The 13,272-nt window shown below is 36.7% G+C and overlaps 1 protein-coding gene across 5 annotated transcripts in view; it reads right to left on the reverse strand.

Annotated features, from left to right (window-relative positions):
• Positions 1-1,678: 1,678 nt before the first annotated feature.
• Positions 1,679-13,272, reverse strand: part of KTN1 (kinectin 1) — a 94,999-nt gene continuing 83,405 nt past the window's right edge. For 3 of the 5 annotated variants that reach the window (XM_081316966.1, XM_081316968.1, XM_081316964.1), the window contains 10 exons: positions 11,677-11,766; positions 11,357-11,437; positions 9,934-10,023; positions 9,746-9,838; positions 8,501-8,584; positions 8,175-8,258; positions 6,044-6,127; positions 5,060-5,152; positions 3,187-3,295; positions 1,679-2,075 (listed from right to left, as the gene is read on the reverse strand). In XM_081316966.1, coding sequence (XP_081173092.1) covers positions 2,068-2,075; positions 3,187-3,295; positions 5,060-5,152; positions 6,044-6,127; positions 8,175-8,258; positions 8,501-8,584; positions 9,746-9,838; positions 9,934-10,023; positions 11,357-11,437; positions 11,677-11,766 — 816 coding nt within the window. In that variant the 3' untranslated portion in view covers positions 1,679-2,067. Of the gene's footprint in view, positions 2,223-3,186; positions 3,296-5,059; positions 5,153-6,043; positions 6,128-8,174; positions 8,259-8,500; positions 8,585-9,745; positions 9,839-9,933; positions 10,024-11,356; positions 11,438-11,676; positions 11,767-13,272 lie in introns of all 5 variants that reach the window. The other 2 variants (XM_081316965.1, XM_081316967.1) reach the window with 2 other exon arrangements.

Genomic DNA, 13,272 nt, shown 5'->3' on the forward strand with positions numbered 1-13,272 from the left:
GGCCTTCTCTGTGGGTGCGCCTGCCCTTTGGAACCAGCTGCCCGTAGAGCTCAGGACTGCCCCTGACTTTCGTTCATTCCGCCGGGACCTGAAGTCCTGGCTCTTTGAGCTTTCCGGCCAGGACTGAGAATTTTAATTGTAATTTTATTTTAATTGGGTTTTAATTGGAGTTTAACAGGGGTTTTATTTTATTCAAGGACTAAATTTAATTATTTTAATTGTTCTTAACTTTTGTAATTTGTATTGTTATTTTAAATACCTTGTGAACCACCCTGAGTCCTACGGGAGAAGGGCGGTATATAAGTCCAATAAACATAAACATAAACTTCTGCTGAGCCCTGACAGCCCTGCAACTCCAGCCATCTCTCACGAAGGCTTGTGCGGTGCTGCCACCAGTTCAGCTCATTCCCCTCCCTCGCTACCACTTTTCTAGGATGGTTGCGTACCACCTGCCAGGTGCCAATGTACCACAGGTGGTACCCACAGGTGGCATGTATGGTTGAAAAGCCCTGCCCTAAGTTGCAGCTATGCTTCATTCCTGGATGTATTGATTTGTGGGGGAAGAATTGACTTCAGAGGATCTGATTCAGTTTGATTGAAATACTGTATGTAGGCGAGTAAGGGCATAGTTAAATGGATCAAAGTGTCAATTAAATGGTTGCTGGATATATGGGTCTAAATTTATTAATGTTTAGATATTACTCTTTATACCAATGACAAAAATTCTTTCCTATCAGTTTTTAAGAACCGTATGTATTTCAGGAATTCTTTAATTAGCTGGAGCATATTTGAAGGAGGAGCTAGGTATTCTAATTTTTTTTCCAAAAATGTGTTTCTTAAGCAAGTGCACTCAAGTATGTAATAATGCTTCTAATTCAGTTTTTTATTGGTACCTCAATTACTTTTCTTTTACTTGAAAGGAACAAATGTAAAGACTATCACTAAGAAAATATTTGATTTCATCACAGCATAGAATCCTTTCCACTTTGTCATCACAAGAAATGATACATTTAAGAGGTACATATAGGCCACCTGAAACATTTAGAAACTTATCACACTTTGAATATTATGATTAGCTGTGCACCCTGCTTCTGAGAAATAGTAAGGTAGAAGTGGAGAAAAGACGTCATAATGGTGAAGGAATTGAAAGCAACACAATAGTTTGAGGGGCTAAACACCAATCACAATAAGAGCAGGTAACCATGGCATATAACATTGGGCACAGCACGAATGAAGTACATATAAAATGTTTCTCACACATATATTAGAAGGCAGAGCTATTATGATTAGTGGGAAGTTCAAGGCAAATAGTAATTGGGTTTTTACTATGATTTATTAAATACCATAATCGGTTGGGTTTGCATAACATGCCTAGCCTTAAAATCATGATTTACAAGTTGTAATGGCTAGAATCACGTGACACTTTTTTCTACATACTGCATTTTCAGAATTGGTTCGAAAAAGTTCTGGAGAGGGCCCCAATTCAGATGGATCTAAAAAGGAAATGGAATGATGTCTTTTTTCCGGGTTCCCAGTGATTGTCCCGTCTGTGAAACCTGATACAGGAACAGGAAAACCTGTGATTTGGACCCAACCAGGTTCTTGTGCCATCAGTCACGTTAGAGTGTTTTTATATAGTAGCACGGAAGATTGACAAATCAAGAACATAACAGTACAGTTAGAGTAGTAAGCATCCCTTTATTTGCTGACACCATTACAAAAACTGATTACATTAGCAACCCAAAAAAGAGAGAGTAGGGAGGAGGAGTGTTTACTTCAGGTAGAAGTTACAAGGCTGCTACTCCCAAACTGTATCTAAGTTAAACAGCATAGGCTGTCAGTATTAAAACGTTATTGTTGCTGCTGCTACCACTATGTCAAGGGTGCGTGCGTGTCTCTGTGTGAACGAGTTTTACTGAGCATAGTAAAGATAAAAGGTTACACGTTTACTGTAGCTCCAGGAATGTAAAGCTCTAATTATCCAAACCGGTTTATTTAAATTTATTTATTATAAAACTAAACTCTGGAGGTGTCTGCAGAGTCGTCTTCTTCATCATCTTGCTTAAATCAGTAGTCTAACAAAGAGTAGAAAAGACAAAACTCTGTTCAGTGTTTGACGAAGTAGAAAGGATGAACACATAAATAAGGCTTTAATTTGGCAAAATATAAAATGCATTGCCTTCTGCTACCCCCAAATTAAACGATCTCCCCATGATTTCATTCTGTAAAAGAGAAGCAAAACAAAACAAAAACAAAAACAAAAAAAGATAAGCTTAAAGATTAGGTAGTCACTATGGCAAACTATTATTTTTAAAAGTAACAGAAAAATGTCATATTTTGGGAGATCCAGTTGTGGTATATACTAAGAATCAGGAGGGGTTTTTTTAAATAGAGGTTTTTTTAGGGAGGAAAAAAGTCAATATTCAGCATGTATAGTTTTCTTAAAGCTAAAAAAAAAGTACTAAGTAAGCCCAAATTCAGAATCTACTAAATAGAATTAATGAAAATTAACTTTGTAAAGAGGACAGGCAATTGAGAATCCAAATTCTATATTTGTCCATGCATATTTCTGCATTTGTGAACAAGATTTTTGTTACCCCAGAATAAAAATAATCATTACAGCTGTGAAAAAATTATATTTGCCCTGTACAAGAGCAGTAAACGCAGCTGCAAAGGGTAAATGCAAATCCATGGGAATGCTACTGGGAACTTTGAAAATGACCATTTCATTATTTCTGTAGGCTGTTGGTTGGGGAAGGCTGATCTGCAATGACTCTTCCTAACAGCAATAGCAATAATACTTAAGACGTATAAACTGCTTCATAGTGTTTTACAGCCCTCTCTGAGCAGTTTACAGAGTCAGCATATTGGGCCCAACAATCTGGGTCCTCATTTTACCGACCTTGCATGGTGCAGTCAACCTTTTGCCGCTCAGGATCGAGCTCCTGGAGTGAGCAATGAGTTAGCCTGCAGTACTACATTCTAACCATTGCGCCACCACGGCTCTTCAATGTGCTACTTTATATGGAGAGATAATCCACAATGGTATTTCAACCAACATATGAGGCTGCAAGCTTCTTCTATGATTTGATTACTGCTGTCTAGAGATCAACTGAAAGCTTCACCAGTTACTTTTGCCCTCCTGCTAAAGTCCATCTTAGGAAAAACAGACTCAAATTCTCCTACCTAGTAGCTGATACTGTTCTTTTCCCTTTGTGAGCATTTGGCCTACTGATGCAAGTAGCTTCTTGAGATGGACAATATCTTGAATTAGATTCACATTATCTGGCCCGGCCTGAAAGAGACGGAAGTAGAAAGTATTTAGAAATTGTGAAGCAAAGAAGGCCAAAGGAGATGAACAATTCATTTTAGGATATGAGCTAAATACCTAGCTCAGGGGTAGGCAACCTCGGCTCTTTTATGAGTCATGGACTTCAACTCCCAGAATTCCTGAGTCAGCACAGCTGACTCAGGAATTCTGGGAGTTTTTTTAAAAAAAATTCCATTTATATCCCGCCCTTCTCCGAAGACTCAGGGCGGCTTACAAGCTTAGCAGTAGCCTTCATTCTGTGTATATGCCTGCTTATTAGGGCTTTCACACACACATACACCCAAGCGGCATTATTACAAAGTCAGCTTAATTGCCCCCAACAATCTGGGTCCTCATTTTACCTACCTCGGAAGGATGGAAGGCTGAGTCAACCTTGAGCCTGGTGGGATGCGAACCTGCACTAATTGCAGGCAGCTGGTGTTACTTAAGGAGGCATTAGCCCACTGCTCCACCAAGGCTCCTCATGGAGTTGAAGTCCATGAGTCATAAAAGAGCCGAGGTTGCCTACCCCTTACCTAGCTGAAGCCTCAAATCTGTCTCACCCCTTAAATAGAGCCTCTTCATCCCCAAGAACCTTCATTCATTCAACATTCATTCAGCTGTTCTATACAAGTTTCACATCTTGGCCAAAGGGTTCCTTTTCCTCCAGGACAAGCAATTAACACATTTTGGATATTCACTTCAGAAACTCTTTAATTTTTTTAAAATAAATTTTTTTAAAATTTTAAAATAAAATTTTTTTAAAATAAAATTTAAAATAAAATTTTTTTAAAATAAAAAAATATTCTCCAATTAGAAAATGTAATGTCATGGAGAACTATACTAGATCAGATCTACCTTTTATTTTTTATTTTATTTTTATTACATTTATATCCCGCCCTTCTCCGAAGACTCAGGGCGGCTTACAAGCTTAGCAGTAGCCTTCATTCTATGTATATGCCTGCTTATTAGGGCTTTCACACACACTCCAAGCGGCATTATTACAAAGTCAGCTTATTGCCCCCAACAATCTGGGTCCTCATTTTACCTACCTCGGAAGGATGAGGCTTCATTTAGTGGTGCCCTAAACCACAACAACCCAGATATATACGATAAGAACTAGATAATATAATATAAACATCAGAGCAATTTTTTTCCAGCTATCTCTTAAGATTTCCAAATGTGCTTAATAGTACTTGCCAGGATGTTACTAGTCTGCCATCTGGTGGCAGGAGATAATAGTCTTTTGCAGGGTTTTTTTAAACTAAGCAATTTAGCAAAATTTGAATTGCCCACCCAGCATGTAGGCTGGGGAATTCTGGAAGTTGAAGTCTACACATCTTAAAATTGCCAAGTTTGAAAAACACTCGTCTATAGCTACTGGCCAGCCCCATAAAGACATGTACCAAAGAAGCTGCAAGACCATAAGACAGTTACAGTTGGATTTGGAGTCAGGTGGTGCCTAAACTGAACTAAATAAGTAAATAAAAATATACAGCACCTATAAACTTCTAAAGCAAATTTCCAATGGCTTAGACAACCCAAACAGCAGTTTTTTTTATACAGATTGTAGTGGACCCTTAGGCCAAACAAATGCAAATATGCGAAAATGGGATGTAGCAATTTTATTACGTACAATGACATCAAATGATACAGAGCAAAATGCACAAGATAAATCAGCCTCTAGGATGTCTGCTTTTATCTGCACTTCCTAAGCCATATTATTTATACAGCTAGGAAAATACTCACCATCTGTGAGCAGACATCACTATTCTGTATCACTTCGGGGCCCATACTAGTTTTTCCTATTTCCCTTTCTAGGATCACCAGTAATTCCTGGGCCTTTAAAAAAAAAAGCAGAAAATTAGAAGAGTTATTGCTTTAAAACATCTAATCATAGTCAGTGCCTTTTTAAAGAGGAGGTAAAGGGGACAACAGCCCTGGACCCATACGTGGGGGAGGACGGACTGGAATACAATTCAGTATTTGAAGTGATCAGATAAATCATTATTCTTCATTCTAGATCTCAAGCATAATCAATGAAAATATGACAAGAAATGTTCCTGTATTACACATTTCTCCAAACTCCCAATGACTGAATTAGAGATTTCAGTGAGGGGGAAAAAGAGTTGAGAAGAAAATTACACTGAAAGGATTTCTGTTGTTTAGAAACACAAGTGTTGCAGGATTGCAAAACAAATAAAAAATAACCAGGGCTGTAAAAAATAAAAAAAAAAACATCAAGGTCGGCAGCTGCTGTGACTTTTTGATGTTCTTTTACTGTTTATAGCCCTAGTTAATTTTTGTTTTGTGTTCAGGGGCAGGAACTTTCATTAATTATTGATTAAATCGATAATAAAAGTTGTCACCAAACTTTCCTGAGGAAAAATATTTCAAAGGGAACACTCCACTAAGAAGGACCTTTTGCAGGATCTAGGAGATCATCTAAGTATGAGGAGATGCTCTCTGGTTAATTTAAGTAGCATTTGGGAACTAATATTTCAAATAACCTTCATAATGACAACTTCACATAAAATGCATTGCTATAAACTAACACAAAAGTCATTGAGGTATGGATCACCATGACTTTTCTGGGAGAAGCTAGAAATGGCACAGCAACCTTAATGGGTATTTTCATGACGAACCTGAATCTATCAATACCCCCAAACTATAGATAAGTGCTTTAGAAAGAAATGAACTATCATCATCCAGAATCGGGCCGTCATTCCTTACCTTTAGCAAATCAGCAGCTAATTTGTGTCTTTCACTCTGATCAGACTGGAGTTTAGATAATGTGTCATTCAGCTGGGTTTTGAGCTGTAAGAGGTAAGTCATGGTCAGGTGAGAGTGCTTAAGAGGAGCATGGGGCAGTTTCTGGTAAAGTAATATACATATAAGAACATAACCACACTGAAGACTAATTGCTACAAAGTACATTGAGTGATAGGAAGTTCCATCTGCAAAGGAGTTAAGAAGAAAAGATAAGCCTAAAAGAAGTTAAAATCGGTATTTAATGCCAGCATTAAATAGATTTTTTACAAGTATGCTTTACAGATAGTCCTCAACTTACAACAGTTCATTTAGTGACCAAAGTTACAACAGCACAGAAAAAAGTGACTTATCACTGTTTACAACACAACTGTTGCAGCATCCCCATGGTCATGAGATCAAAATTTGGGTGCTTGCCAACCAGTTCGTATTCATGCAGTGTCCCGGGGTCATGTGATCACCTTTTGCCACCTTCTGACAAGCAAAGCCAGAATCACCTAACAACCATGTTACTAACTTAACAACTGGCAGTGATTCACTTAACAAGCAAGAAAGGTCTTAAAATAGGGCAAAATTCACTTAAATGTCTTCCTTAGCAACAGAAATTTTGGGCTCAGTTGAGGTTGTAAGTAGAGGACTACCTGTATTTTATTGGCTTGAGATTTAAAGTTGCAGATTATTATTCTTGATCAGAGGAAGTACTTTTATGGGTATAACATTGTTTTGTTGTCTGCAGATCATTTTTAAAAAACATAAGGAATCCTTCCCCAAGACAGTATTTAGACGTTTTCTGCGTGTTTCCAGGATCTGAATCAATATAGATTCCTATATGTAGAAACAGAGATGAAAATAATCTCCAGAATTTTTTTGGTGGAGCCAGTTCCCCACTAAAAGTGATACTAAAATATAAATTCTCCTGAACTGGCTCAAAAACCTGTTCTTAATTTACAAATTATGTAAGTCAATCTTTTAGCAAAGATTGATAATATAATTTGTATCTGTCATTCCCCAACTGCTCCCAAATATGACAAATTCATGTGGTCCAACAAAGAAAGAGATGGCCTTTTTCACTTGTTAATTACATTAGTTTAATGTACATTAGAGACCTTTCATTTGCTTGCTTCTTTTGATCTCTCTATGCTCAGGCTTGGTTTTTCTTCAACAAATGGAAGCGGCTTCCTTGATCACAAGACACTCAAGTCTTAGCTGGGAGTCTTCTCCCTTTAGATGACTGATAAACAGGTATGTTCTCTTCCCCACTGAGTAGGTCCTGTGGGTCTCAAGCTCCATATTCAGTCAGCTTTTAAGGAAATAAAAGAACTCCCCTTCCTTAAGCTGATAAACCATGTTATCTCATAGAATCATAGGGCTGATTGTAGATTTTTCAGTCAGCGGTTCTTGGGCCTGAACTCAATAAAGAATGGCTACTTCCTTGTGGGTATTTAATTTTGACATCAAACTGGTCCCACCCAGTTAGGCGGCTTTTCCTATCACTGAAATTTATTTCTCTGTAACTGCATTATTTCAATTCTTATATTCTGAAATTACAGACAATACACTGTATATCCCTTTTTTTGTATTTATATCCAATTCTTCTAACTGTCTTCGAAGACGTAATTTCCAGTCCTGTGATCATCTTCATTGCCCTTCTGTGAATTCAGTGCTGAGAACTGGATAAAATACTTGAGGTGTCATTTGCCTATTCCAATGTATTTGTTGTATACAGACTGGGATTGTTCAGTTTTTCTTTTCAGCAACTGAAATTCCTTTCAGGAAAGGAAGTGCACAATTTAAACAAAACCAAAGATTTTCCTCCAAATAATCCTACAAAACACTCAAGCCCAGTTCCTCTGTGTTCTGTGAACAACATGTTCCAAATTCACAAAGTATAGAAATATGAATCCTTTAGGCAAGGGAGAGGCAGGCAGATGAAAAGGTATACTAAGCACTAGTCATGTTATTAAGAGGCAGAGAAAGGCTATAAAAGTGGCTGAAGTGGACAAAGGCTAAGCCAAAACGGTTAGCAGACAGAGAGGATTTGGAAATGTTTCTCCACTTTTGAACAGATATATTCAGTGGAGGACAGGCCTCTTACCAATGTTAACTCTTCGTTCTGCCTTACTGCTTCAGAATATGAGTCATCAAGTTTTCTCTGCAATTCAGTCAACAGATCTTTAAGCTGAAATGAAGTTTTCAGAGGCTTTAGGATGCATTACCATATGTTCCCAAATGACCTTCTATTCAGCCATTAATATAATTTATTTCCAAGTAATAAATGAATTTGAAAGCATAAAAATGTTCCAGATCGTCAGATGAGTAGGTTTTTCATCTTTGGGCCAACTAAATATTTATGCTTCCAGGTAAATGCGTACATGTGACAGAAAGCAAATCTGGCTTCAATAGTTCAATTAGGTACATTACCTCTCGGACTTCTGAAACATACGTTGATCGCTCTATTTCTGCTTTTTCCAATTCATGTTCCAAATGTTCTCGTTCCTTTTTAAGCTACGAAAGAATAGGCAGCCACAAATCATATATTTTATTTCAAGTTCAACCTGGCCTTCTGCCTCCCTTCCTCCTTCTCTCTACACACACACAACACACACACACACACACACACACACAATATATGATATCCAACTCTATCCAATTTTATAGCTTTATTCAAATAATTTATATCTTTAAATTACTGTCTGCACTTTATTGAATGTAAAAACTGAAGAATTTATTCATACTAATTCTAAACATAGCTAATTTTTCATTAAATAGCCATGTTTAAAGACTGTGGCTCAAAAGGTCCTGGTTTGATATTCTAGCTTAATGGGAAGACCTGAATGAATTTCCTAATGTATACACGGGGGGGGGGGGGAGGAGAAATCTAGGAAAATTTCTAATTTGTTTTCAAAAGATCAGGTAGGAGAGAGAAGGAATAATATATCCAGACACATATCGTATTCCTAGGTGAATAAACTATAATGTATCTATATATTTAGTTTTCTGACAATCTGACAGGTGAGCTCATTAAGGAACACATTGTCCACTGCTGGCAACAGAAGATCAGCTAGGCCCTTCATGAAATTACTTCTGAGTGGCTTCTATCAGCTACCCCAAGTGCCCCCTCCCATTTGTGGAGGTCTTCTGAAAGATAAAGCAGCAGATGTAATGTCTAGAGCACAGGCAGAGGGAGGAAAGAGTGAATCTAATTCAGTATGGGTACGTGTGCACGTTCAGACCTATTTTGTGGCAATAAGAGCGGTTGAACATTCTCTTCCTACATTAGTTTAGCTATGGAATTCTTAGGGCAAAAATCAGCTCTACTTTTTTAGTTGGTAGCAGCTATAGAAAAATCTGTTTGAATTAATGGAAGGGTAAACATTTGTATAGATCCATAAATTAATCAATTGTTCCATTTATTCAGATAATCAGTTTTATATATCAATTTGGATTTACATGTACCTAATGACTCTTTCAGATAGCTTTTATTTATATCTTTCATTTTATCACCTACATTAAGAATTATTATACTGAGAGGCAAGCTGTATTTTTTCTAGACTAATAATTAAACACTGTAAGAATATTTTCAGTTAACATCTGAAATCTGAATAAAAGCTCTAACCAGCTCCCAAGTATTGCAGCATGAATTCTTGATTTTTTTAACAAAAATACCTGTTGTAGTTCCTTCTGTGATTCTTCAATTTTTATTTTCCATTTGCTTTCTTCTTCTTCAACACTGCGCTGTAGCCTTTGCAAGATTCCCTCCTAGTAATACAAAATTTCAGTTATGTTGATGCCCACAAGAAATTGAGGCAAAAGAATTACCAGATACAGCCAGATTTTATAAAGTTCCTTCCTACCGTCTCTGCAAGGACAACTTTGTACTTCTCACATTCTTGCTGCAACATGACATGTAGTTCATCTGCCTCTTTCAACTTCTGTTCCATAACCTATAATGATAAAAAAAGATTCCATGGATATAATGTACAGCATGCGAGGCAGAGAATTCTCTTTATTCCAGTGAAATGCTGTATGACTGCATTTTGTTCCATTAGCTCTGATTCTGCACAGCTGAACAATCTGGACAGGTAGCCGGGATAATAATAGAATATGAATTCAATATATGTTTAGGGAGTGACCACAAACTAAGAGGAGTTATTTATTTCTTCAAGCAATTCACATCTATTTTAGCAATTACATGTTCATCAATTGTACACAATTCTATTTCAAACTCAACCTTACAATGTTCATAAGCAAATTACATACTTTAAATCTTTCTAATAATGGTAAATAAGAAAACCATTGGCAACCATGTCCCTCTGCCATCAGCTCTTTTTGATTTTATATTGTATTCCCTCTGACAACATTCTAGCATCCCGCAATAAATTAGCTGTGTTTGCCTATTATTTTTCATCTACGAAATGCTTCTTGTGCTGAGTCTTGTGCTGCATCCCCCCCACATACACCTTTGAAAACAAGATGTTGCTTTTTATTTATTTATTTCACATTTGTTCCTTTAGGAATCCGGACAGGTGGCACAGATAATAACAGAATATGAATTCAACGTAAGTTTATGGAATGACAACAAACTAAGGAGGACAATTATTTATTTCCTCAACCAACTCAAACCTACCATTGAAATTATAATGCCAGTGAAAAACTTGAACACAAAACAAAAGAAAAAAAACTGGCAGAGAAAACAAACCCAGATGGGAACAAAGACAAAGAAGAAAAGGATTGTCAATCATTCTTGCCAAAGGTCTGGGGAAAGAGCATATTTGTGGCAACCCATGCTTTTATCATATTTCTCAAGCACCTAGATTGGATCAACAAAATGTGGTTATGTTGCTAAATTTCAGTAGCAAAGTTCTATATGCACTGCAACAATAACAACAAGAAGATATGCAAAAGTGGAGATCTGGGCTAAGGAAAAAGTGCATGCTTCTGTTGTTCTACAGAAAAGGGTCTGTCTGCTTTTCATGTTTTGTTCAGTCAAATCTGAAAGCTCAGGATTTTGCAGAGGACAATCAATTCTGTAATTAAGCTCTGCAGAAAAGTAATCATTCAAAACATTAAAAAAACTTTGGGGAAAACACTTGTGGGACTAATTGTAAGATTAACCTTGGCATTACCTATTGTCAGTCAAATCTCCAGATATCACCAGTTAATTCTCAGAGGACATCAGTTTCCTCCCTGCTCCCCAGAATAAAAATACCCCTTACATTAAAAAATACCTCTTACATTATTTAGTTAAAACTAAATTCATACCCAGTCTGCACTAACCTTAATGTCATCTGATCGAGAAGTTTCTTTTGTATGTTCTCTTATTGCTTTTTCAAATCCACGCATCCACTCACTGTGATTCTTGAATATGAAAAAATACATTACAAGAATTTGGAAATAAATAAGTAGCACAGCTATCTAGAAAGGACAGATCAGCTAGCAACTGCCAGTTAATTGGAGTCTTGAATGACTCCAATAGCAAGTTAGAACTTACTAATCTTTGAAGACACAATTTTGCCAGGTGGTAGAAGTGAACCAGCCAAAGCTGCTTAATTAACAAGAGAACTAAGGACATGTTAGCAAACAAATGGTAATCTTACCAAAGTGGAAGGAAGAGAGACTATAGGAAATAGCTTCTGCAATACATTTCTCGTCTCTGCTTCAACAGCCTCTGCATGTTGCTGACTCTCCTGGATTGATAAAAGTGAAAGAAAAAAAGACAAAATAAGTAAAAATCTTCAACCATAATATCACATCAATCTCCATTTCGTGGCCTAAATAGTTCTGAGTTTAATATTACTGATTCTAAGGAGCAAAAATGATTTTATACGCTGCCATTGCATTTGGAATATGGAATGATTCGCTTTAAAACTAAAATTTTTATATATGCATATATATTTAATATAATCAGAATAAGTTTCAAAGCAGATGAAAACTATAATAATCATCAACTTTCATTTGGAGAGTCTAATACAAAGATTTTTAAAAGATGGAAGAGGGAAATCTTAAATGGGTGCCATGGAAAAATTTATTACCCAAACTAGTTTGAAAAAAATCTTTATCACAGTCTGATAACAATTAAATTGTTTTATGCTGCCCCCCTAAATTTTATTACAATATTATTTCACCTTGCATATTTCTTGATACAACAATTTTTCAATTTTTTCCACTTGTTTGCATGCTTGCTCATCCTTTAAATCAGGACTGAATATTTATGTTTAACTGAATTAAGGCACCAAAGCAATAGTATATGGGCTGTATTTTGAGAGGCTCAAGCAATTCTGGAACTAACTGCAAATATTCCAGATTATATCCACAGCAATTATGCCATCATTAGGAAACATTTTTTGTTATTAAAATTGTAGGAAGCTGGCTCCCAGGTGACATTCATTTTTCTGCTTTTCCCTCCCTTACCCACTTTAGTTCTTTTATGAAAATTACATGCAGTATTGCATTGGGAATACAGCTGCTATTAAAAAACTCAATTGTCACTTCAAAAGTGACCGGAGCCTTCCAACTTCATTTGCTTATTATGCTAAAGCACTTGAATGGCTCACACATACATGTGCACCACTTGATCTCTCACTGTTTGACCCTTGGCTGAGAGTCTAGTTTCTTTTGTAACAGCAGAATGGACTGTCAGTAGTTCCTGTTTCTTTTCTCTTGTAAGCAGAGGCAGATAAACTCACTTAAAATTAAGAAAGAACTAATCTGACCCCAGGCTTCTAATTTATAGTCACTTAACCAAAGTCTTATTGTCAGCAGAATGTTGTGCTTTATTGCTTGGTAACACCAGGATGCAAAATGAATGTGATGGAAGAGAATATTTGTAGTTGGGTTGAACTGTGGAGTCTTGGTGCTTCTGAGCTTGGTTGTTTTCTTGCAGATGTTTCATTAGCAAACTAGGTAAATTATCAGTGCTAGAGCTGATGATCATCATCCTAGTCCTGATGATGTCACCTAGTTTGGTAATGAAATGTCTAAAAGAAAACAACCAAGCTCAGAGAGTACCAAGGACTCCACAGAAAGTGATGGAGGAGTTGTGATCAGGCAATATTTATGGATACAACAACTCCTCTATTTCTTCCATTTGTTGCTTGCTTATCCTTTAAATAAATGCAAAGCAAAATTATCTTTTAAGTGTCAAGGCAAAATATGTTCACTGTCTTTCAACACATGCTTCAAGAGGCACGTTT

This window comes from Vipera berus, assembly GCF_964194415.1.
Source record: "Vipera berus genome assembly, chromosome: 1".
Taxonomy (NCBI): domain Eukaryota; kingdom Metazoa; phylum Chordata; class Lepidosauria; order Squamata; family Viperidae; genus Vipera; species Vipera berus.